Raw genomic sequence first — 24,283 nt, 5'->3', positions numbered from 1 at the left:
GGTTTTATGAACACTGCTCTACCCTATTACATCTTGATTGGCCTGCACAATCACCTGACTTGAACCCGATTGAAAATCTGAGGGACATGTCGGAACAGCAGGTAAAACGCTGACATTAGCATCCCTGCAATTTGGTGGAATTGCACAATCAAATCCTTAGCGAGTGGCTTAACCTGGATGCGATGTACCTGTACAACCTTGTGGACTCGCTTCCTAACTGAATCCAGGTGGTTATCAAGTCCAGAGGCAAAGTTACACAGTTATTAAATGTATTAAATGATGCTTGTAATGATTTCTCCTGGGGTGATTAATTTTTTGACGGTGAGCTTATTTACACTTATGGAAAGAACTATAAAATTATCAAAGTTCTTTTACCACTTTTCCCATACTCGAGGGGTCACAGGTGCGAACTGCATCACATGTGCGCATTTGGCCCTGTTTTACAGCCAGATGCCCTTCACGACACCAACCCTATGTGGAGGGATGTAGTCACTACCGTATGTATCTGTGGTGGTTGGTAGTGTAGTGTGAATATGAAGAGGAGAGTGTTGGGACAAACCCAAACACCCAGTCCCCGAGCCAGAAGAATTAATCAGAAGCGATTAAAATCCCCGGCCCACCTGGGAATCGACCCTGGGACTCTCTGAACTGAAGGCCTTAAGGCTGACCATTCAGCCAAGGAATCAGAGTATTAATTAGTAGTAATGTACCCCCCCCCCCCCCCCAAATGATAATGCCTGTAGTATGCCTTCTTCACAATTTATAAACCTTGCCAGTGTGAGGTTTCGTTCGAAAGCTTTTCATTCTGTCGCCTTAACCTGCTATTTCTTGCACTCGATTATCAAGGTCTCACCCTTTCCCTACCACATTATCATCATCATCATCATCATCAAAATCACCACACACCCAGACGCACCAGTCACGCATGGGCGTCAAACAGAAAGACCAGCACCATCAGTCATCAAGAATGAGATTTAAGAACTTTAAAAAAAAAAAACTAGCGTAATTGTTCCACCTAAAACCAAACCAAACCCCATGGCACTACAGTCCTTGAAGGGCCTTGGCCTACCACGCGACCGCTGCTCAGCCCGAAGGCCTGCAGATTGCAAGGTGTCGTATGGTCAACACGACGAATCCTCTCGGCCGTTATTCTTGGTTTTCGAGACCGGGGCAGTCATCTCACCGTCAGATAGCTCCTCAATTCTAATCACGTAGGCTGAGTGGACCCCGAACCTGCCCTCAGGTCCAGGTAAAAATCCCTGACCTGACCGGGAATCTAACCCGGGGCCTCCGGGTGAGAGGATTGTTCCACCTAGCCAATACATTCAAATGTATTCACAATTCAAGATTACAAAAACATCACATTAAAAGTAACGGTGCACGTTTCAACGTCATTAGGCCATCTTCAGCTCCACAGAAATAACATTCGGTTAGAATTAAATGTCTTGAAATGACAATATACGTATTGAAATTACACAAGATATATTTTAAGATAAAATAGATGTGTGCTAAAACATCATTAGAGGAGTCAGAATGGGTCTAAAAATGAACAGTTATAGGTGATGTATGAAAATATTATAAATTTCTCGCTTCTTAATATTTTGGTTCCTGGTAAAATGTTGGCAGCTCGAAAATCTAATTTATTAGAATTATTGTTCCACTTCATGTGAAAACATCTAGAATGTTTTAATTTACAAATGTAGAGTAAGTTAAATGTAATACCAGCCAGACAGCAGTGTAGAAAATGAAGCGCTCGCAAGCCACCGGGCATTCGACTTAGCCAGCACACAGACATGTTATGACGCGAATGCAGAGCTATCAAATATTTCAGATCTGTCGATGGTGAGATTCGAACCTGCAGTCTCCCGAATGTCATTCCACACCAACTGACAATTCAGAGCATTCCGCTCAGTCAAGCAGCCCCTCCCCTTGCTCCTAAATCTCCCAGCCCAAATTTAGCAACATTTTCGTAACACTACAAGAAAAAGAACCGATTCTTTTCTTTTTGGTTTTCTTCCAGTTCTCAAATCAATTCTGGTGGGGGTCCCGTATACTGGAACCACACTCGAAGTCTTTCCAGTAACATATCCCCTCTCCTTTACATCCTTACTCCCCAACTACCCCCACAACCATGTGCATGGATCCGTACCCTTTATTTACAATCCAGTTTATGTGATTACCCCAATCAAGATCTTTCCTTGTATTAACACCTAGGTACTTACAGTAATCTCCTTAAGGAACTTTCACCTCATCAGAAAAGTAACAAACTGAGAGGACTTTTCCTCCTGGTGAAACTAAGAAGTTTATTTTTTATTTCCTTTACCATCATACCACAGTCTGCCGTCCATCTTGCAACACTGTCGAGGTCTTTTGGTAGTCATTTACAATCCTTTAACTTATTTATTACTCTATGTTATAATTACACCCACAAAAGGCTTATCTCTAATTCCACTTCTCTACTCATATTACTTATGTACATAAAGAAACATAAATAACGAAATATTGCAAGATGTAAGGTTGGATAAGGAGATCAGCAGAAGGATGCAAGTGGGAAATATGTTCTATTAGGATGTAAGGAACTTGGTGTGGAACAGAAGTTCCTATGAAATGTAAAGAGATAGGGCCGATTGCAAAAACGGTATTTAGACGATGTCTACGGCTAAACAATGCCTAAGTATGGCTGCCGCATTGCAGAGACGTTATTTATCACTTAGACACTGTCTAAAACCGATGTTCAACCGGTCATGTTTAAACACTGCCGAGAGCACTGTTTAACCTCAAATGAGAGGGGTGAAGCACAATCAGAGGTTATGTACAATGAAATATGTAATTTGTATTATGTTGAGACGATTCCGGGAAGAAAGGTTAGTCCGACGGCCTCTCTGTTGGTCGCTTGCTGCTAAATCGCAGCAATTCGTTTGATATGCACGGGGAGATAATCATAAAAATAAGGTTTCACTTTACGAGGAACTTGTTTCTTAATACTGACAAAGTGACAGTCCGGTAACTGTCAACTTGAATACAATTCTTGGCAACCGATATATTTTATTATATACGGTACATGGGGTAATTTCCATGGAATTATAGGTCACTTCGACTAGACATATCACGTGTCCCGATCGTCTGAGGGCTGTCACATACATCAACCAGGAGGGATTCACTTATATTTACGGCCAAGTAAACACACATAATAGTGAAAACTAAAAAAGTAGGTTGTATGGGATTTTTATATATATATAATCGTATACGTTTTCGGCAACTATCAGATAGGAAAAGACAAGTGGTGATGATTATCGTTTAAAGAGGACTGGGGAAGAAGAGCCCTGGCCATCATAACAGCCCTAGTATTTGCCTGGTGTAAAAATAGGGAAACTACGGAAAACAATCTTCACGGCTGCCGATGATGCGTTTGGAACCTACGATCTCCAGAATGCAAGCTACATCTATATGGCCCGTACAACACATTTTCGATTACACATTACTATTGCTTCATCTTCCCTTCGTCGAAGCTACCGTATTTATGAGTAGATTACACTCACTGTAACAACGCTATAAGCAAAGCTACACTTCCCCATACGGTGGCGTGTCACTTTAGTGTCGATAATATTATGAGATTTAATTTCCACCAAAAGCGATACTCTTATCTATGGGCAAGTCATGCACAGCCATATTTGAGTAATATGTAGGAAGACAAACAGCTGACTGGCGTTCGGCGCGCGCACCGACGAATTTCATTGGTTGCGACAAGCAAAGAGTTGCATGAAAGATACTTCTGTCTCCATTTTCAAACCAAAATTGAAAGTTTGAGGGATGTCTAGTTAAATATCGACTGAACATTGTTTATGCAATGGAAGATCGTGAATGATTTAGACGTTGATTAGGTAGACGATGTCTAAGGCTTAAAACTAGTCATCGTTTCTGCAATCGGCCCATAATGTACAAGACATACTATACTTATGCATCAGAGACTTGGACTTTGACAGCAAGAAAGGAGAGTAAAATTCACGCCAGCAAGGTGAAGTTCCTGAGAAGTATCATAGGGAAGACAAGGACAGACGGAGTAAGAAATGTTGATGTCAGAAAAGAGATAGGGGTAGAAAAACTGAGTGACAGGATGGAGAAGAATAAATTGAGATGGTTTGGATATGTTATGAGGACAGAGGAGGGAAGGATACAAGAACAAGTGTCGGAGGCTGAGAGAGCGGAAAAGAGGGCAAGAGGGAGGCGCAGAGCAAGATGGAGAGACTCTGTCATGAACCTCGTAAGAAAAAGAAGAATGGAATTGAATACAATTACTGAAGAGGAGTGGTGGAAAGAGAGGCAACAGTGGAGAAGTATCATCAACACCCCAACCTGGCAGGAGCTGGACGAGGTGAAATGAAAATAAGAAAACATAAAAGGTCCAATAATACTTCCTTGACAAATTCCCCTCTTAATCAGCATGATTGTGGTGGTACTTTTCCAGAATCTGTTGAACTAATTTTTAACCTTTATAGACTTCACACACACATTCCAAAATGTACAATTCAAATAAAGTGTACTGAATAGGTGAAACCCTTTCTTTTCTTTCTCTGTAATTTTCGTTTAATATGAAGCGTTATGAAAATCATAGCTTATGATTCCAAAATGTATTTTTAATGAATTTGTTTAAAAGATATGTTAGTGGTATGAAAGGTTATACCAGAATTTCCAATGATTACCAGATCTGACTCACCAATATTCTTCACCATGATGTCCTTAAGTTCGTCCAGCTCCCCGTGCACCCGGGAGATGGTGTCCACCTCCCGAGACTCCGAGAAGTGTCTCTGAAAACACGATTGTCTCCATTAATACACATACCTTTATAACACTAATACCCTAAAGGTGAAACAGGGGTGCTTAATTACTTGGTAACCATTCTGGGGTAAGTCTCTGACTTCAGATGAGCACTTCTCGTCCATGGCAGCTCTGGTTCCTAATGACAGATAACTTGACCAGAGATAACACTCACATACAAATATTAGTCACTCAAGGTACACAGTGAGGCCTAAGGTCATTCCAGATGTTTACAAGGACAACAGCTATATCACCTCCAGGACATACATTAAATACTCTACATATCTGCAATATCTGGAAGGACACAAAAGAAAATAATTCTGAAGAAATACCACATATAATAATAATAATAATAATAATAATAATAATAATAATAATAATAATAATAATAATAATAATAATAATAATAATAATAATAATAATAACAACAATAACAATAATAATAACAATAGAGCCTGGATTTCCATGCAAATGCATGTTTTTAAATAAGCTAGTTACACTTCACAAACTTTGCAAATATTTCTTTTATGACTTAACGGTTCCAAATAATCGTTCTCTTTCCTTGCATGTTTGCACGTTTTGGCCCTTTTAGAAGAAAAATCATGCACAATGCATATTTTGAAGATTTTCGATTTAACAGTGAATACTGGGACGTTTATACTGCATAATGTGACTTTTCTTCTGACTCTGGTACTATACTGTATAGTAAGTTCCATGATAGTGGCTTTTATCAATGTTTGTTAGCAGAATTTGGGATCGTTTTTCCACGTTATATTTCTATTATTGAGAAATGCAGAGAAAAAGACTGTATTCCTGGCATCCTACCTGACAAACAAAGTTAGTACATACACTACAGATCCTATAATCCAATTAATCCAATTTCTGAATTTGCCATCAACGAACTTAATGCCACTGATTACGTGTAATATCACTTAATTGACTTTTTCCAGTTTTAGGTCATAGACAGTTTTCCAGTAGATGACTGCTTGTATTAAAGATGTGCAAGTGGAATTCAGCAAAGACATAATGTATATAAAATCAAATTTTGGCAAATTGCCTGCGACAATAACAAAGTTGGAAGGTACAGGTCTACACCTTGTCAAATTTTTAGTAGTTATTGAAGACATTTAAATGTGTCTGCAATCATCGCATGGAGAAGTAGCAGCGGCAGCTAGAGATAAGCTGAACAAAGTGATCTGTTCAGATCCCGATTTTGAATTTGTCCACCTTATAAGAATAAATTTTCAATACAATATATCAAGTAAACAATATTATATCAGTCTTGGGACTAGTTTCAGCTACTTAGTGGCATCTTCAGCCAAATAAAAATTATACTACGTGACAACAAAAACGTGTATACCAAGCAAAGACAATGTTGTAGGAATAATTGTAACATTAAAATATATATAATAACATAAATTATCTTGTCACAATATGATGTCTAAGTTGAAGTAAATCTGGAAATGATAGCCAGAATTAGGAATTAATAAATATACAGAAAAGAAATTTAAAAGGAGAAAAATTATTTATGAGGCTCGCTTCTAATATCTGATGTAGAACAAGCACTGACTTGCTGGATAAAGCAGACAATGTAAACAAAAGAGTAGATAAGGAGAGGAGGAGTGGGGAGGGGATGCAGAAGGGAGAGGTATGGGTGGGAGGGCAGGGGAGAAGAAGAGAAGGGGTGACTAAGGGGGGGCTGTCTTTCTTTCTGCATCCTTCAGCCCCATCTTAGACACCCCTTCTCTCGTCCCTCCACCTCCCCAGCCTTCTTCCCCCCGCCTCTCCTTATCTACTCCTTTGTTTACATTGCCTGCTTCATCCAGCAAGTCAGTGCTTGATCTACATGAGACATTAGAGGTGAGTCTCAAATTCTCTCTTTTTTAATTTCTTTCCTGTATGTTTATTCATTCCTAATTCTGGCTATAATTTCCAGATTTACCAGTTTGCAACATTTCATAACGCTACTCTCCCCTTGTTCATTAATGATCCTTGTAAAGTCCTTATGGGAACCTGTTTATGCCTTAAAGTATCTATATATATCCTTCCAATGTTCCCTACAATTCATAACGCTGCCAATTATGCTAGCCATCATGTTATCCTTAGCTGACTTTTTTGCTGACTTCAATTTCCCAGCAAGTTCCTTCAATCTCCGCTTACTCCTATAATAATTTGTAAGTATTTCTTTCTAATCTGCACCTCCTCCTTATCTCTATTTCCCTGTTATAATATAATGGATCCTTACTATTCCTTATCACTTTTAGAGGTAGACAAGTCAAGTATCTACAATTTTGCTCTAATTGTCTTTAGGTTGGCTCTATGGCGTTGTTTGCTCACCAGCCGCTAGAAGGCACCATTGTCTACATCTGTGGTAGGTTTCAGAGTTATCAGATCAGTACAGCTTGCGCTGTTATGACGTAAATATGGCCACACCACTCTGTTCGTACCAAGGAAGAACAGCGTTCCGTAATCCGCTTTTTGTGGTCCGAGGTGTACCAGGAGCGGAAATTCATAGAAGACTTTCAGCAATGTTTTGCCACAGCGAAGTCTTTACCATTGGATTGAACCGTTCAAAAGGGTTTGCACGAGCACGGTGGATGAGGAAAGATCCTGGCGTCCAACTGCAGCTGTAACTGATCCCAATATTGAACAAGCGTATGATATGATCCTGAATAACAGACGAGTGACTGTTTATGACATGGCAAACCATATGCACATAAGCCATGGTTCTGCATATGAAATCATACGAGGACAGTTTGAAAAGTTCTCAGAATCACCCCTAGATGTCAGTGCTACAGCAACAAGGTTTTCCCGCGGAATAATCACACTTCCTTTGTGAGTGAACACGTGGCGCGTCAGTGCTCTAGCTGCAGGAGTGTGGTAATGACGACTCTTTGTTGTTCTTCCTGCGTAGTGATTTGTGACAACGGGAAAAACTGAGATTCGAACAGTGATTAAATACTTTGTAAAGAAAGGTATGAAAGCAAAGGAAATTCATGCCGACTTTCAGAACACACTGGGGGACTCTGCTCCTTCATTTTCAACTGTTGCGAAGTGGACCAGTGAGTTTAAATTTGGTCGGGAGAGCTTGGATGATGATCCGCATAGTAGACGGCCAAAAAGTGTTACGACCCCAGAATTTATCGCAAAAGGAGGATTGTTGACTGAAAGTGCGGGAGATTGCTGAAGCTGTAGGGATGTCTTCTGAATGGGTACATCATATTTTAACCGAAGAATTGGGCATGAAAAAATTGTCATTTGACAATAAACGCACCAGATTGGAAATGTCAGAACAAAGTCTGGCCCGTTTTCAGTGCAACCAACAAGATTTTTTGCGCCAGTTTGTGACTACAGATGAAACTTGGGTTCACTACTATACCCCAGAGACATAACAGCAGTCAAAGCAGTTGAAACATGCCGATTCACCACCACCAAAGAAAGCAAAGGCAGTGCTTTCGGCCGGAAAGGTCATGGCCTCAGTTTTCTGGGATGCAAAAGGCATTCTGCTGACAGATTATCTTCCTACTGGCCAAACAATTACGGAGCAATACTATGCAAACCTCCTAGACCAACTACAAGAAAAGATACGCAAAACAAGGCGTGGTTTGGCAAGGAAAAAGTCATCTTTCACCAGGACAACGCTCCGCCGCACACAAGCGTTATTGCCATGGCAAAACTTCATAAACTGGGGTACGAATTGTTGCCACATCCACCTTACTCACCTGATTTGGCACCATCAGACTTTCATCTATTCCCCAAGCTGAAAATTTTCTACAAGGGAAGAACTGACAGCCGAATTGGAGAGGTATTTTGCAGGCCTGGAGGAATCTCATTTTCGAGATGGGATCAAGGCATTGGAACATCGCTGGACCAAATGCATTAGTCTACAGGGAGAATTTAAAAAAAGCAATGATCAGTGGAAAGTGGTAAATAAAAATGTAAGCAGACTATGGGATTGTTTAAGCAATTATTGAGGAGTGTGAAAACAGTTCCGCCGAGGTAAGATACTTAATTCTAGTACATTCCGAGAACTTTTCAAACCACCTACGTACATAACAGGCTTAACTTTCACAAAGTCTGTTCAAGATGGGTTCCAAAACAACTGAATGAAGAGCAGAAGTGCAATCATGTGAGAATCTGTCAGTAACTACTGGACTGTCATGCTAACGAGTGTGATCACCACTGCAGATGTAACATGGGTTCACCACTTCAAACCAGAGGGCAAACATCAGAGCATGGAATGGAAGCATCCCAGATGCCCAGTCAAAAAGAAATTCAAGAGTCAACCCTCTGCAGGAAAAGTGATGCTCACCGAGTTTCACACCCAAGTACCGCTCAAACTCTGCAGACACTGCGTTTTGAGGTGTTGGAGCATCCTGAGTACAGTCTTGATCTCACCCGTCAGATTACCGTCTGTTGGGTTCACTTAAAAATGCTCTAAGAGGCCGTCGCTTCAGCTCCGATCAACAGATGGAGGAAGTGGTGCGTATGTGGCTTGCTGCGCAACCAAAAAACTTTTCTACAGAGGGTATCAGAAATCTTGTGAAATGAAGACTATGTTGAAAACTAATATCAATAAAAAGTGTGTACTCTCTTTGCAATACATTATAAAAACTGATTGCAGATACTTAATGACTTACCCTCGTACAAACCTGTTTTCACACTCCTCAATAATTGCTTAAACAATCCCATAGTCTGCTTACATTTTTATTTACCACTTTCCACTGATCATTGCTTTTTTCAAATTCTCCCATGCCTGTTATCAACCATATGGTATTGCCTAATAGTCCTACTTCTACAACTTTCCTTTCTGTCACATTTATTTTTAACTACAACAAAAAACAGCTTCATAATGACTTATACCATCTATCACTTCAGAGTCTCATCTGGTTTTACCAGCACAATGTCTACAATATTTTTGTAGACATGATAGGCCGTTTGGTCTTATGCTGTGGCAAGAAAATAAGGCGAAATATTTACATTTCATAGAGAACTTAGCTCCGCGTCTTCAGAAGAAAATCTCAACTGATCACGAGGAAGATTCTCCAATAATGAAGGTATGGATTTAGCTGTTAGTAACAGAAAGTGGCACGTTCATTCGTCACCAGATGGCTCGATATAGATGTTGAGTCCCATTGGGAACCTGAAATATTTGTGCTGAATGAGTAAATTTATAATACCAATATATATGGTCTGTTACTGGACATTATAAATTTTACAGCGTTTCACCCCCGTGTGTGAAGTTGGGCTCATCAGTTGATAAGTAGCACACTAGCATTCTAAGTGGCAGCTGATGGCAAGATCTAGAGCTGGTCTTGGAGGTAGGGGGGGCATAACAGGTGTACATACGTTATGAAAGTATGACACTAACACAAGCCTGGAATGGAACATCTGGTGACGAGGAACATACCAATTTGGAAAACACTAGAACTAAATAAAAATAGTGAAGGGAGAGGAAAGATATCTACCTACATACATCCTTAAAGGCTGGCAACCATGTATTACTTAAATGACAGCTACTCATCATCATCATCATCATGATTCTAAAATTAAGTAATAAAATACATAAAGATAGGAATTTGTGAACACATTAATAGTTTAACAATATGAATGACTATACTAAAATTGGAATATCCGTTAATTCTAAAGACATTGACGTTCAAAACACAGTATCTTCAAAATGTTGAAATGGCTAAAATTGTTTTCCCAAAGTTCTAGTTTATTAAAAACAATTATGATTTGACTTTATGTTAAAATTTGGGTCGTAATTTTTGCTAAAACTTATTGGTGTCTGAAGATTAAAATCTTGGCTACATTGGAATTCTGTTTCAGATATTAATTTTGAGGCTTGCTACTGTAATTTATTAGTTTTGAACAGTAAAATGGTGAATTAGGTAGTTTCATCGAACTAGTCTTGTTTTGCCGATCAGACTTTCCTTTAGTAGTAGTTTGTATTTATGAGGGTTTAGTCAAAAGGGACGTCAATCCAAAATCTTGAGGTGTTGATTTGTTGCTTTCACAATATTTGAATGATGGTGCATTGACTGCTACTACAAAACCTTGTGGTATTTGTTACATTACGGTGACTTATCTGTTGTGGTTCTACTCCTTTTAGGTCTTTTCCCCTCCACCTGTCTTTCCAAATTTATTCTGGCTGTTCTTGTAGGCTCCATCCTCATCACATACCCATACCACTGTAGTTTGGACGTGCCAATTCGGTCTAATAGGGATGTCTTAATTCTGGCTTCTTTCCTCACCTCCTCATTTCTTTACTTGTCCATCTTGGTCTTCTGGAAGGTGGATCTCAGCAATTTCATCTCTGATGCTTGAAGTCTTGATGAATCACTTTTTGTGAGGGTGCACACTTCAATACCATAGGTCAATATTGGTATGAAATAGCTGTTAAACATCATCAGTTGGGCTGGTTTTGGAATCATGTCATCCCAAAAAAGTGTTGTTACTTGTTGGTAGAATTCTGATCCCTTTTGCACTCTGCTTGTAATTTCCTTTCTGACCAAATTATCACTGGGGATTACACTTCCAAGGTAAGGAAAACTATCCACACACTCCAGCTGGTTGTCTTCCAGTTTTACACCTGCTGGACGCCCTTCTCTGTTGACTGCCATCACCACTGTCTTGGTTGAGGTAATATTCCTGGAACTGGAATTTCCATATGTTGAGTCTGGTCTGTACTTCCTCTTCCATTTCACCCCAAAACATATCAGCAAAGGCGACTGTATTCGGTTCACCTAACTTTTCTCTGACATTCATTATATTGTCCAGTGATGAACAGTAGTGGGGACAGTGCACTTCCTTGCTGAACTCCACTCTGTCTCAAACCACGATGATCGACCTTCCCTAATTTGTACACAGCTAGTACAGTCTTTGTACAACATCTGAATTTTCCTTACCAGTCCTTCAGGCACTACCAGATCTCTCTTATAATACTATCATAGGCCTTTTATATCCAGGAATATAATGACCAGGTTCTTGCCTTTCTCCCAATACTTCATCAGCATGTGGGTGCTAAAAATTAGATCCATTGTTGATCTGTTACTTCTGAATCCATATTGCTCCTCCTCTAACTGTGGTTCAATAATGGTTCTCAATCTCATTTCTATGATCTTCTCTAGAATTTTTAGCCCATGAGACAGCAGGGTTATTCCTCTATAGTTGGTGGGTTTCTGTCTGCTGCCTTTCTTAAACAGGGGAATTATAATGCCCTTGCTCCAATCTGAAGGTATTTTGTTGTCTGTCCATACAGCATTTAGTACTCTGTGCAGCCACTGTATGCCTGCTGCCTTTATCATGTCCGCATTCATTACATCTGCACCTGAAGATTTTCTTTACGCATAGATTTTAAGGCTATCTCAGTTTCTGTCCAGGTGAGGGGAGGTTCCTCATTGTAGGCTTGGATTTCCGGTTCTGTATTTGGTTCCTGAACTGGTCTATTCAGTAGGTGGTCAAAATGGTTCTTCAGGACTTCTCTCATGTCACTTTCTGTCCTAACCAAATTTCCATTTTCATCTTCAAGTGCCTTTATGTTATTTATTGGTTTCCTTTTACCTCTGATAACACTATACAGTAGTTTCTTATTGCCTCTGCTGTCCTCCAGTTTCTGAGTGAATATCTTCCATGCCTTGGTCTTTTCTTCTGTAACTGTTCTTTTAACATCCAGTTTCTTATTTCAGTATATTTGTTCGAGGTTTCTGATCTTTGCCTCTTCTCTAGTAAGATCCAGTTTATTTTTCTCCTGATCCCTTCCTTTCTGCAAGAGATTTCTTTCCCTGATTGCTGCTCTCACCCTTTCATTCCACCAAGGTGTTTCCTTTATTTTCATACTTGTCCTTCCACAAACTTGAGTTGCTTCCTTAACCAACGTGTCCCTTAGCCTGGTCCATTCTGCTTCTCCATTTTTCCTTTCATCTCTTGGTAACAGAGTTTTTATCCAGTTCTGATACTCAACTCTCTTCTCAGTTTTCTGGAGTTACCATACTTTGATTTTTGGCATTTTCCTGTTCTGTACTTTTGGCACATAGAAGTTTCTCAGTTCTGCTACTAAGAGACGGTGGTCACTGTCAAGGCTCTCGCTGGGTATTACTCTGCCATCTGTTACCATTCAGCTCCTTTCTTCATCTGAAATGACAATCAGTTACAGTCTTTTGTAGTCCATCCCAACTGTATCGTGTTATTTTAGGGCTCTGTCTCCTCTTGAACCGGTTCTTCACCACCAACCCATTCCTCATACAGAAGTCGAAGAGATGTTCACCTTCTATATTTCTTCCACCATATTCATGAGGTCCGCTTACGTTCTCATATCCTGTTCTATCTGTCCAAATCTGTGCATTCAGATCTACATATAATTATTACTCTCTCTTTAATAACTTTTTTTCCAAATCATCAAGAAACTGGCTCTTATCCTCTTGACAACATCCAGTTTGAGGTGCATACACCTGTACCAAAGATAGTTTTTCTTTCCCTAAATGCACAGTCACCTTTCATATTCTCTCACTAACATACTGAATGTCAGCGATTCCTTCTAGATCTTTACTCATGATGAAACCAGCACCATTCCTCATCTCTTTGTCATTTCCATGCCAACACAGTGTATACTGTTTTCTTAATTTCTTCATTCCTTTCCCTCTCCATCTGGTTTCACTCAGCCCCAGTATCAGTGATTTCCTCCTTGCCATGAGGTCCACTAGTTCTTCACATTTTCCTGTGAGACTGAGTAAGCTGATGGTCCCAATCTGTGTTAGTCACCTCCGGGATTTTTGCATTTCTGCAAGACCCTGTCTATCATCAGGCCATAAACCATCATCCCTGACACGAGTTTGCTCATGCTGGCATCTTAATTTAGTTGATAAATACATCCCGAGGCTCATATGTTTTGAAATAACTACAAATAAGCTCTTTACTAGCTTGCTAGGCCTAACGTAATTGAGGATTTTCTTTCGGGGTTTACTCTCTTAGCCCTGGAGGATCCCTCCTCATCCCACAAGGCAGTGGATTCCATCTGCACTACCCCCAGAGAAATGGGTTGCCTCCACCGCCAGCTCCACTTGTTACCCTGAGCTGGAACCCTGGCTAATGCGCTCGACTACTGGCGAGGCAAAGGCCACCTGAGCAGGTGGAAGGGCACACATGCGCAGTCAGCTGGTCCTGCTGTTTTGCTGCCCAGCTGTTGAACAGTGTGCATTATATTCAACATTCCTCTCAATTTAAATGAGAATTCGCTGGTTTAAAATTAAATTCCAAAGCAGCTGGTGATATTCGATTAGCAAGGCTCAATAAGGGCTAAAGCCCCAATGGCAAATAGTCATTCATTAATGTCTTCTAAAATGTATCATCATTTCATTCCTCCTGGTGTGAAAATGGTTCTTGGGAAAGATTTCATAAAGATTTTGTCTGTTTTGCCACATGCTCATCGCCAAACAATTATTTATAAAACCAAACTCCATGGTGCAACAGCCCCGAAGGGCCATGGCCTACTAAGCCAGGAGGCCTGCAGATTACGAGGTATCGTGTGGTCAGCATGATGAATCCTCTTGGCTGTTATTTTTGGTTTTCTATACCATATTTATTTATAAATGTATTAAATAATCTCCTCTTCGAACATTTTTCAAGTTACGCCACTTAACTTGCATACAAATATGCGGGCAAACCACAAAACAAATAGAATTCGCTGATTTGTTTTGTAAGAAATCAGTAACGGTGATTGCCCCTCTGTACATGGTGACGGATTACATGCTAATGACCTACCAGCCAGAATTTTAGCACATATTGTAATTTAAATTGATAAAATGCTCGCTTCTGCAAAAGATAAAATGTACTCAAAAATTGCCATTCTTAAGTATTTAATTTGGAAGTCACTGGGCTTGTAACCGGTAATTCAAAACCACACACCAGTGTCAGCAAATTAATACTGAAGATGAAAGCTAGCTACTTCAATTTTCTACACAATTCTTTAATTTCTTGGAATTAATGGTTTCCCCACACATTTTTGTAAAAATTGGAGCAATAGTTATGCTCCTTAAAAATCGAAATGTTTCCCAACGGCTCCTAAACGGAACCAAATTAGGGGCCGATTCTAGAGTATGTACAAAAATTGTTACGATTTGGAAAACATAAGTGATGATAAAGCTGGACAACAGATTTTCCGTGGTTTCCAATTTTCACACCAGACTGTAGCACGTTCACGGTCACTTCTTTCCCATTTCTAGCCATTTCCTATCTCATAGTCACCGTAAGACGTGTGTGTCCGTGTAAGGTAAAGAAAATTGTAAAAAATAGTGGTGATGGTGATTTTTGTTTTAAGAGGAAGTACAACTAGGTATTCATCCTCTCTGAACAAATTAGTGGAAAATAAATTTAAAATAAAACAAAATTATTTACTCAAAGAAAGAATTTGGAAATGCAGTACAAAATAAAGCAAAAAATTATTGAATTAGGCCAAAAATATTACTAACGAATCAAAAGGGAACGTGCGTTCCCTGAGTAACAGTACACTTATAATTTAAATACCACTGATTAATCTACTGTCGCACATAAAGCGGATGACGAGATCAGCAGGAGTCGCATCATCGGCTAATATGCATTTGAGTGTTTCCTGCAGGCCAAGGCTCCATCTTAGGCCAGAGAGATCGGCGCACTCTGTAGGGAAGTGGACCCCAGTGAAGTCGGCACCACAAGAACACACTTTAGGAGATAAGAGTGCGTAGATCGTCCATGACCTATCCTCAGTCTACACAATACTATGGCCTCCCTCCGTGAAAGCCGGACAGAGGATCGCCACACGGTGGTTGTCTTCTTAATTGCTCTCAGCTTGTTGGGAGTTTGGATAGCTAGCCACTCCGATTCCCAGGACGCCAAGATGGTTCGACGTAGCTGAAAACAAATATCTTTAGCAGGTACATTGATAGGTCCTTTGCAGCTTCATCCGCAAGTTCATTTCCCGCAATCCCAATGTGGCTTCGAAGCCACACAAAAATGATTCTGGTGCCAGCATCACTTAACGTGGCTAGAAGGTTATGAATCTGCTGCACCAGTGGGTGTTGCCAGAAACAGGTTTCAACAGACTGCAGAGAACTTAACAGGTTAGTACACATAAGAAAATGGTTTTTTTCGTCACCCTGTGCAAACTGCAGGGCTTCTAAGATGGCGTAAAACTCCACAGTATACACGCTACATACACTAGGAAGAGAGATCTTCATGCTCACATCATCAGTGACGAAAGAGCAACTAACATTTTCTCCGATTTTAGAACCATCCGTGAAGATATGTCTCAGCCAGATACTGGTGAATGAAGTCCTGGAAATACCTCTGATAAACAGAGAAATCCGTGTTCACCTTGGGTCCACGGAGTACATCTAGACGTATATCTGGTCATGGATCTAACCACGGAGGTACCTCGCTACGAGTCCGTTCAAGAAAACCACCAATATCTATATTTATATCACAACACAAGCTATCAATTCAAAACTCAACCGGCCGTTGTAAAAATATACAGTACAAGGAATGTCATATATAATGAGTCCTTCAATAAATATTTACCACACTGACCGTCATGTCTTGACAGGTTTCATCTAGTTATTTTAAAAAATTAATTTTCGAATTCCTCCATTTAATAAATAGTTTTAAATGTATTTTCATTTTTGTTTCCACTTAATTTGTTCAGAGAGGATGGTTACCTAGTTGTACAGTACTTTCTTTTAAAACCACCACCACCACCACCACCGAGTATGGTTCCAAAATGAAATATTGGAAGATATCTCCAAAATACTTGCAGACTCAATGCCAGAGAGAATAAAAATGTTAAGGTCAAAGGTAGCAATAAAGATGATCTATACAGGATATGATATATTTTGGAAACAAAGGATTTAGAGGACAAAATGTGGATATTCTATTTGTCTACACAGGGGTTATTCAACATACAACTGCACTTCGGTGAGGAGGCAATAGTGCCTCTTTGTCGCAGTGAAAAGGTGATAAAACGGCCAGCAGTGGTCAGTACATCGAGTAGTCATCGCATGAGCATTGCATTAGCTAAAGGAGAACATGGATTTTATAGAAGAATTTCACAGAGTGCTAAAAATGAAGACAAAAAAACAAAGCAAATTCAGAATGGAAGAGTCACGGATAGAGGAGAGAGAATGCCCCTATCGTTGGCACAAAGCAAACTGACAGACATACAAAAATGCCTGAGGTCACCTACACTCGATGACAGAAAGTCAAAGCCTTATCACCTACAGAAACTACAGAAAAATAGAGTCAAAAAAGAAGCAAGCAGCTACAAACATGGAGGGAGAACAAATCATTCAAGATGGATGTACAATTTGAATCATCAGAGTTTGTGAAGAAACAAGAACTCTGGCCGAAGGGCATAACTGTACAACACTATATTTTCTAAAACATCAGACAAGGTGTGGTATTGCAAATGGACAAGACAGCTTATGTGCAACAAAATTTTCCTCCAAAATTAAAACAAAAGCACTATGAAGGATCACAACAGACAAACGCTACCCTGCCTTTCCCTTCACCACCGTCTCCTCTTGATAGCGGCAGCAGTCTAACTTCACTAGACAGGGAAACCACGGAAAACCATCTTCAGGGCTGCCAAAAGTGGGGTTCGAACCCACTACCTCCTGAATGCAACCCGACAGCTACGTAGCCCAAACCGCGCAGCCATTCTCTCGGTAGTTGGTAATCTACCAAGATGCAAGGCTAGTGCATGTACTGGAGGTCATCTGGCACAATGGAGCAAAAAGCTGGCAACCAAGAATAAGTTAGTTGGAAAATTAACTTCCAACAATGGACAAATTATATTGGAATTATAACAAAAATTGTCCTACAAGAAGCTACAAACGGTCTACAGACACGAGCAGAGGACAACAGATTACAAGCAGATTCAAAGAAAACTGTAATGATGACATTCAGGGAAGATGGGTGAATAACAGACGAGATCAGGATTAAAACTCTTTCGGACACCTGGGAATGACCCTTCAACCCCCTGGATCATCATTTAGAATCCACATCAGAGGTATCGGCTACTACCAAAAGGATGTATGAAATCAAAAACCTCGCTAAACTTTCCCTTGAAACAGCCATGAGACATTCCTGAGTCAAAACAGAAGAACCAGTGTTTTAACGTGCAGGACACCTTTTTTTTAAATCTACCAATTTTCATACAGTAAGTCAATACATGTATGTGGGGACATAAAATGAAGCGAAATAAACACTATTTGTTGCATCTTTTGCACCATTTTGTAAGGTTACTATATTTTGCCACCTTTTCCCTTCTATTTCATGTTTCAGCACCTTTTCATCCCATATTTATGTCCATTTTTAAAACATTAGATTTTTTCTTCCCCTTTCTTGAACAGATTTTTAACATTTTGCTTGATCAGAACAACACTACTCAATAAATAAATATTAACACTTGGTTAGACGCGGGGAATCACCGCCAGATAGGAAATGTTGAGATTTCAGCAGTTGTGTGACAGGTGGAGCCATGGCACTTTACGTCATCCTGTGCACATACAATTTGCGTAGGGTGGAAATGTAGTTAGTTCGCTGCGAGATCTCTCTAAGAGTGGATTAATTGTTTCATTGTTTGGAGCGGGGATACGCCGCCTGCGCATGTAACAGTGCTAGCGTTGTCTTCTCTGCTTTGTTAGTGTTCATTTATTGTTTGGTGGACCATGGATTTCGCGAAAGAGCAATAATGCATAACAGAACTTTTTGACGACATGGAAACAATGACATGCAGATTAACGGAAGCCTACTTGCAGTAAAAATCACGATGGCAGGGAAACACCGTCAATGCGTGTAAAGAAATCATGGTTTACACTACACCACCAGCAAGAAAATTAGATGATAAGATTTATGTAGTTTCTCTCACACTGTAATTAACAGCAAAAATAGAGTAGGACCAATATAAAACAATAACACTCCGACATTTATCTAGAAAAGATGAGACAAATAAAGCTTCTAAAAGAACACAAAATTAACAATTTATATAAGGTGAGGGAATCCCCGCTATGCGTGTAAGTACGTTATAATTTTTGTGCGTGTAACCAAGTGTTAAAATCTAAGTTATGGAAACCACCTTACAACAATGACCAACCTCAGCAAGATTGGCCAACCTGCAACTGTGAAATCGAATTAAATTAAAACAATGATGTTGCAATAGTTTAAACTAAGTTCAGTTAGTACTGGAATAAATGTAACAGTTCCACCTATCGACTGTGTACTCTCTTGTTGGCCGTGTTAGGTTTTACCAGCCCGGACCAAAGCGTATTTTTCACAACACAAAATCATGTTGATGATTATGAAGGAGGTATGGAGAAGGAACAGTGGAAGAAGTTAGGGACAACCCCGATAGATTTGCTAAAGACAAATTTGAATTAAATTTGAAGAACAATACAGATGTGGAAACAAGCTCCATTGGTTTCTGTAGATGTCCATGAGTTTCTCGCTATATAAGGATCTACTGAGCTCAAAGCGCCAGCGACTTAATATCAAAAACTATGAAATATTGTGCGTAATCCATAATATGTTAATTAATTACCAGAACCCAGTAAATGCGATAAAGTTCACGTAGCTGGTTTAAACATTAATAAAATGATTTCCTCAAAATTTTTATGTTGGCACATTTTTGTATGTATTTTCAGAACCTTTTTTGCCCCTTTTCTGACCATACTTTCCACCTTAAAATCCTTTCCTTAGAAATAATCTAGGAACACTTTACAGTATCGGATCCCAAATCTCTAGAATGTGTGAAAGCAAGATTCTGGAAAAAGGCCATCAGTGTCATACTGCTCCCCTTCAAGATTTGTTTATGGCTGACAAGAGAAATGTCCCTAACAGAAGACCCCCGACTAAATGCACACCTGCCATACACGCCTCATGAGATAAAATTCCTCACACAGAGAAGGAAAAGAAGTCAGAAATTCTCTTAAAATTTTACTCGACTGACGTCGTGATAAACCGCAACTGGGCCAAACCCAACAAGAACAACGTACAGTGTGTCCCAGCTCAGCTAGCAATTCATGGATATCATCGTAAGATGTGCCTTGCTCAGAATGCGTGTGTAAACTATGTGATAGTCTTTGAATGATACCCCTTCACTTCCTGCTGTTGATATACTATAGCACAGAGAAATGAGAACTACAACATTTTGCACACATTTGTGTGCTTTACCTTAATAATAAAAAAATCAGAATGGAATGTGAATTGAACGTTCAGGAGGTAGCGCCAATATATTGAAAGGAACCACTGTATCACCAAGGACCGACCAACTGACAAACTGAGTAGTCACAGATTTAGTGTGATTCTTTACCTGGCGACAGAATCAGATGCCAGAGCACTGAATGTAAACAAATAGCAGTTCCTGGCATGAGAGAGTGCACAATGTTCGTGATGGGTTTTATGACAAGGATGAATAGCAATACCAATATAGTTGGTGCGTTATTGGACATTATAAATTTTCCAGCTAACTCATTCCTGGACTTGCCAACATTTCACCCCAGTGTGCTTTTTTTTTTTTTTCTTTTTTTTTTTGCTAGTGACTTCATGTTGCAACGACACAGAAAGGTCTTATGGCGATGATGGGATAGGAAAGGCCTAAGAGTTGGAAGGAAGCCTTAATTAACAAACATCCCCAGCATTTGGCTGGTGTGAAAATGGGAAACCACGGAAAACCATCTTCAGGGCTGCCGACAGTGCGATTCGAACCCACTATCTCTTGGATGCAAGCTCACAGCTGTGCAACTCTAACCACATGGCCAACTCGCCCGATAACTCAAGGATCAACAGTACACCTTAACTAGTTCCCAAAATGGACGGTGGTCACAGTGATTATTGTTTTAAGAAGAACTAGAACTCGGCAATCATCCTCTATTAACACTAATCAGAGAGAGAAAATGGAAGAGGTCCAACACTTCGAAAAATAAAGATATCGGTCAAAGAAAGACAAGGGCCATGACGGGTGTGAAAATGAAGAACTCACTAGGTCTCCGAAACCTAATACCATTGGGGTCAGAAAAGAACAAGAGTTCACCAAGAGAGGTTGGACAGAAGAACAAGAGTTCACCAAGGGAGGTCGGACAGGAGAGATGAAAGTGAGGAGCCTGGCACAAGTGGAAATAATGACAGGACTCTGATAAGGGCCCCGTAGTCGCCAACCCACACTCCCAAGTAAGAAGCCCCTGGGGCAAAAGAAAGGTTAAGAATGTAACACAGCATGACTCGCATGAAGTCTCAGTACGCTGCACGAAAGTTGGTACAACTTACGAACTAAGGTAAGACTAGTGACAATACCATTGAGCTGGGGACAACCAAAGTGAAAATTAATACAGTTCAACTGAATTTCAGTTTCAGGCTTTTTTTTTTTCTTTCTACAAGTTGTTTTATGCAGTACTGAGACAAATAGTTCTTGTGCAAAAGATGGGATAGAAAAAGGCTTGGAGTTGGAAGGAAGAGGCCGTTGCCTTAATTAAGGCCTGGCGGGAAAATGGGAAACCACAGAAAACCATTTCAGGACTGCTGACAGTGGGGGTTCAAACTCACTATCTCCCGAATGCAAGCTGACAGCTATGCGGCACAAACAACGCAACCACTAGCTCGGTCAACCACACCCTAACCTGTCACTAATAGTAACAAACAGATTCCTTAACAAGATCTACTCCCAAACACCTCCACTGAAGGCATGTGTTAATGCACTATGCATCTGTTACATGCACAGCCATATAAAATCACTGTCCTTCAGAGAACTGGATGGAGAATAGATAGGATATAGTGAGAGGGAGAAGAAAAATGGCATGACAATGTTGTTACAATGTTGTTATTCTACCTTTTGCATTGTTATGACAGTTACGATTATTTTAATGATAGTTGTAGATTCCTGGTACTGTAAACAAAAGCACAGACATAGTTTGGATGTTGGTGTATAGTGAAGGTAGGTTAATGCAAAACATCTTCAATTCATTCACTTTTGACAAGTTCCTAATATTGGTAATTGGCAATTGTTTATATAAGATTAGATTAGATAAGACTATAATGACTGTGTACTTCTGATTTTAGAACACTTACCATAACTGCTTCAAAATATGAAATAGCTTATCAAATGCTAATGGCTATGCACAGCATAAATGTGAACAGTTATGAATAAAAATTGTTGATAATAGGTTCATAAACAACATCCACAAGCACAGCTAATCACACCTGTCAAACTCTGCAAAAAGGTTACTCACCATTTCATTCGCTAGCACTTGAGAGAACTCTGTATTCAGGGAATATGCCAAAGCAGTCTCCGCTCTGGTTCCATATGCAGCCTGAAACCTTCTCTTAATTTCGTTGAGGAAAAGAAAAGCTCTGGAACGTTCAAATTCCTAAACACAAAAGGTTGTATTTATAACATAATAAATTAAGAAGTTAAAATGACAACAAAGAAAATACAGTTCAAGAAATTATTTAACTTACATCATCTGTAATGCACATGTAAACGATCCGATTCTCGCAGATATAGTGAAATAAGTAGTTTCCATGTGAATATGTTAGTTTGGCATTTTCAGGAGGTATCTTCGCTAAAATCTGTTCTGTCACTTCCGCGAAGTTTCCCGGGCATGATGCATATTTAGTTAGAATAGTGGTTCCTCGCGATATTACACTGAAGAGGATAGCCATCTTATGGGATTTCTGAAATGTAAACGAATGTTTCGATGATGACTCACGGATCAGCACGCTACTCAATAGCTGTCAAAATTTGCTCGAAACGGAGCTTCAACAGTAGTTGCGCATTTGACATAGTACAATAATTTCAGTTACACAGAAACATAAAGGTGCTTATTTACATGTACTATTCGAATGATATATAATGCAGACATACATCAACACAATGAGACTGAACCTTAACACCACGGACTAATTTTAATTTCAAGGCGAGTAACTTATTTGGAGGTTAACCAAATTGAAGGACGTACCTATAGTAAAGTAACAGCTGAATGTCGCTTGATACACCGAAATCAAATATTATGATACACAGAAGAAACAGGAATGAGAATTCAGTGATCCATTTTACTGTCAACGCAGGCACTATATCAGCTGATCTGATGTCAAACGGAATTGAATCAAACAAAACACAACAGTCGACATTAGTGAATCACATGACCTGCAGGGCGTGCTCTGAAAATAAAGAACGATAACACCCAACATCCTCTTCTTTGTTATTGCCAATACTGACTCGACATCATTATAGTCGATCTTATTTTTGCCAAGACCAACTAAAATATCTCAGATCTTAACCGACCTATCGAAACTGTCCATAATGGCGGCAGCCGGAGTGCTAGCATGCCTTTGTTTTGATTTGGGTAAGCCGTGTTGTTACCAAATATTTTCGGAAATTTGAATATGATTAATCGTACATTATATTTATTTATACTCTTAAGAAGGTTATAGATCCTCTTTCAGTGCCGTAAGAAACTGTTTGTTCTCAAAGAGCTTATTTATTCCAACAAAATCGGTGGTGATTAAGTAGGTTAATGTTGATTCTCGTGTTCTTCTCTGGAAGTATTTTATTCATTTTTAGTTACCTATGCAATATGTTTATAGTTTAATGCGCTGTGTGCCTGGATGTAAGAGCTTCAGTGTTCCCGTTTCCAAAAGACCTAGCATTAAGGCAAAATTAGGTTAAGAGCATTCGTAAGGAAAACTTCGAACCGAATCATAGGACTGATACCGGTAATGTTGTGTGCATTAATCATTTTTGAAATCAAATGTATTGTCAGGGAAGACATTATATACCCATACAAGGCGGTGATCTACTTCGAGTGCCGCGCAAAATTCCGAAGTTAAAACTAATGATGTCTATCCTAGCCTTTGCCCTATCAGCCAACGTACCTTAATACAAAGAAAATTAAATCAGTCCCAGAAAGATACGGAAAATCATTACCAAGATATATGATTTAGAGACTAAATTAATCTTAAACGGTGGTGCAAGAATGATGTAATTAATGTTCAACGTTTTACAATGAACATGCGTAATCTAAACCTAACCCCATTTCCCGAGAGTGAACATGAGGACTATGTTCTTTTTTATATAAAATACAATTATGCCATCAGTTCTGGTGAATTTTAAGGTGACGAGTGTTTTAGGTGGTCAGGTGTATCATACAACATCGCTTGTACCTACTCAACAATACAGGTGGATTTTGGGGGGTTGAAATTTTGTTGGGAAATTTGTTTGCGTGTTTTACATAATAGGCTGTTCAATGGTGGTGTTACATAGTATTTCATGTAAGGTTAATAATATACTTTGTTGACATCTATATACCGTATTTGCTGACCGGAGATTCATATGTGAAATATTTTTATACTCTGTGTCTATTTCAACCTGACGTTGATACAATAATTCTCCCTTCGTTATTTTCCCCACTGAAATTGCATTTAGACTTACAATACGCAATAACGC

At 39.5% G+C, this 24,283-nt stretch overlaps 1 protein-coding gene across 1 annotated transcript in view; it reads right to left on the bottom strand.

Moving 5' to 3' along the window:
- Window positions 1-23,029, bottom strand: part of Vamp7 (Vesicle-associated membrane protein 7) — a 38,392-nt gene extending 15,363 nt beyond the window's left edge. The window contains exons 1-4 of the mRNA XM_067156824.2: window positions 22,797-23,029; window positions 22,297-22,512; window positions 22,068-22,205; window positions 4,715-4,805 (exon numbers count right to left, since the gene is read on the bottom strand). Coding sequence (XP_067012925.1) covers window positions 4,715-4,805; window positions 22,068-22,205; window positions 22,297-22,500 — 433 coding nt within the window. The 5' untranslated portion in view covers window positions 22,501-22,512; window positions 22,797-23,029. The remainder of the gene's footprint in view (window positions 1-4,714; window positions 4,806-22,067; window positions 22,206-22,296; window positions 22,513-22,796) is intronic.
- Window positions 23,030-24,283: the final 1,254 nt, after the last annotated feature.

This window comes from Anabrus simplex, chromosome 12, assembly GCF_040414725.1.
Source record: "Anabrus simplex isolate iqAnaSimp1 chromosome 12, ASM4041472v1, whole genome shotgun sequence".
NCBI lineage: Eukaryota > Metazoa > Arthropoda > Insecta > Orthoptera > Tettigoniidae > Anabrus > Anabrus simplex.
The sequence above is the reverse complement of the archived record's forward strand: the minus strand, read 5'-3'. Positions and strand labels throughout refer to the sequence as shown.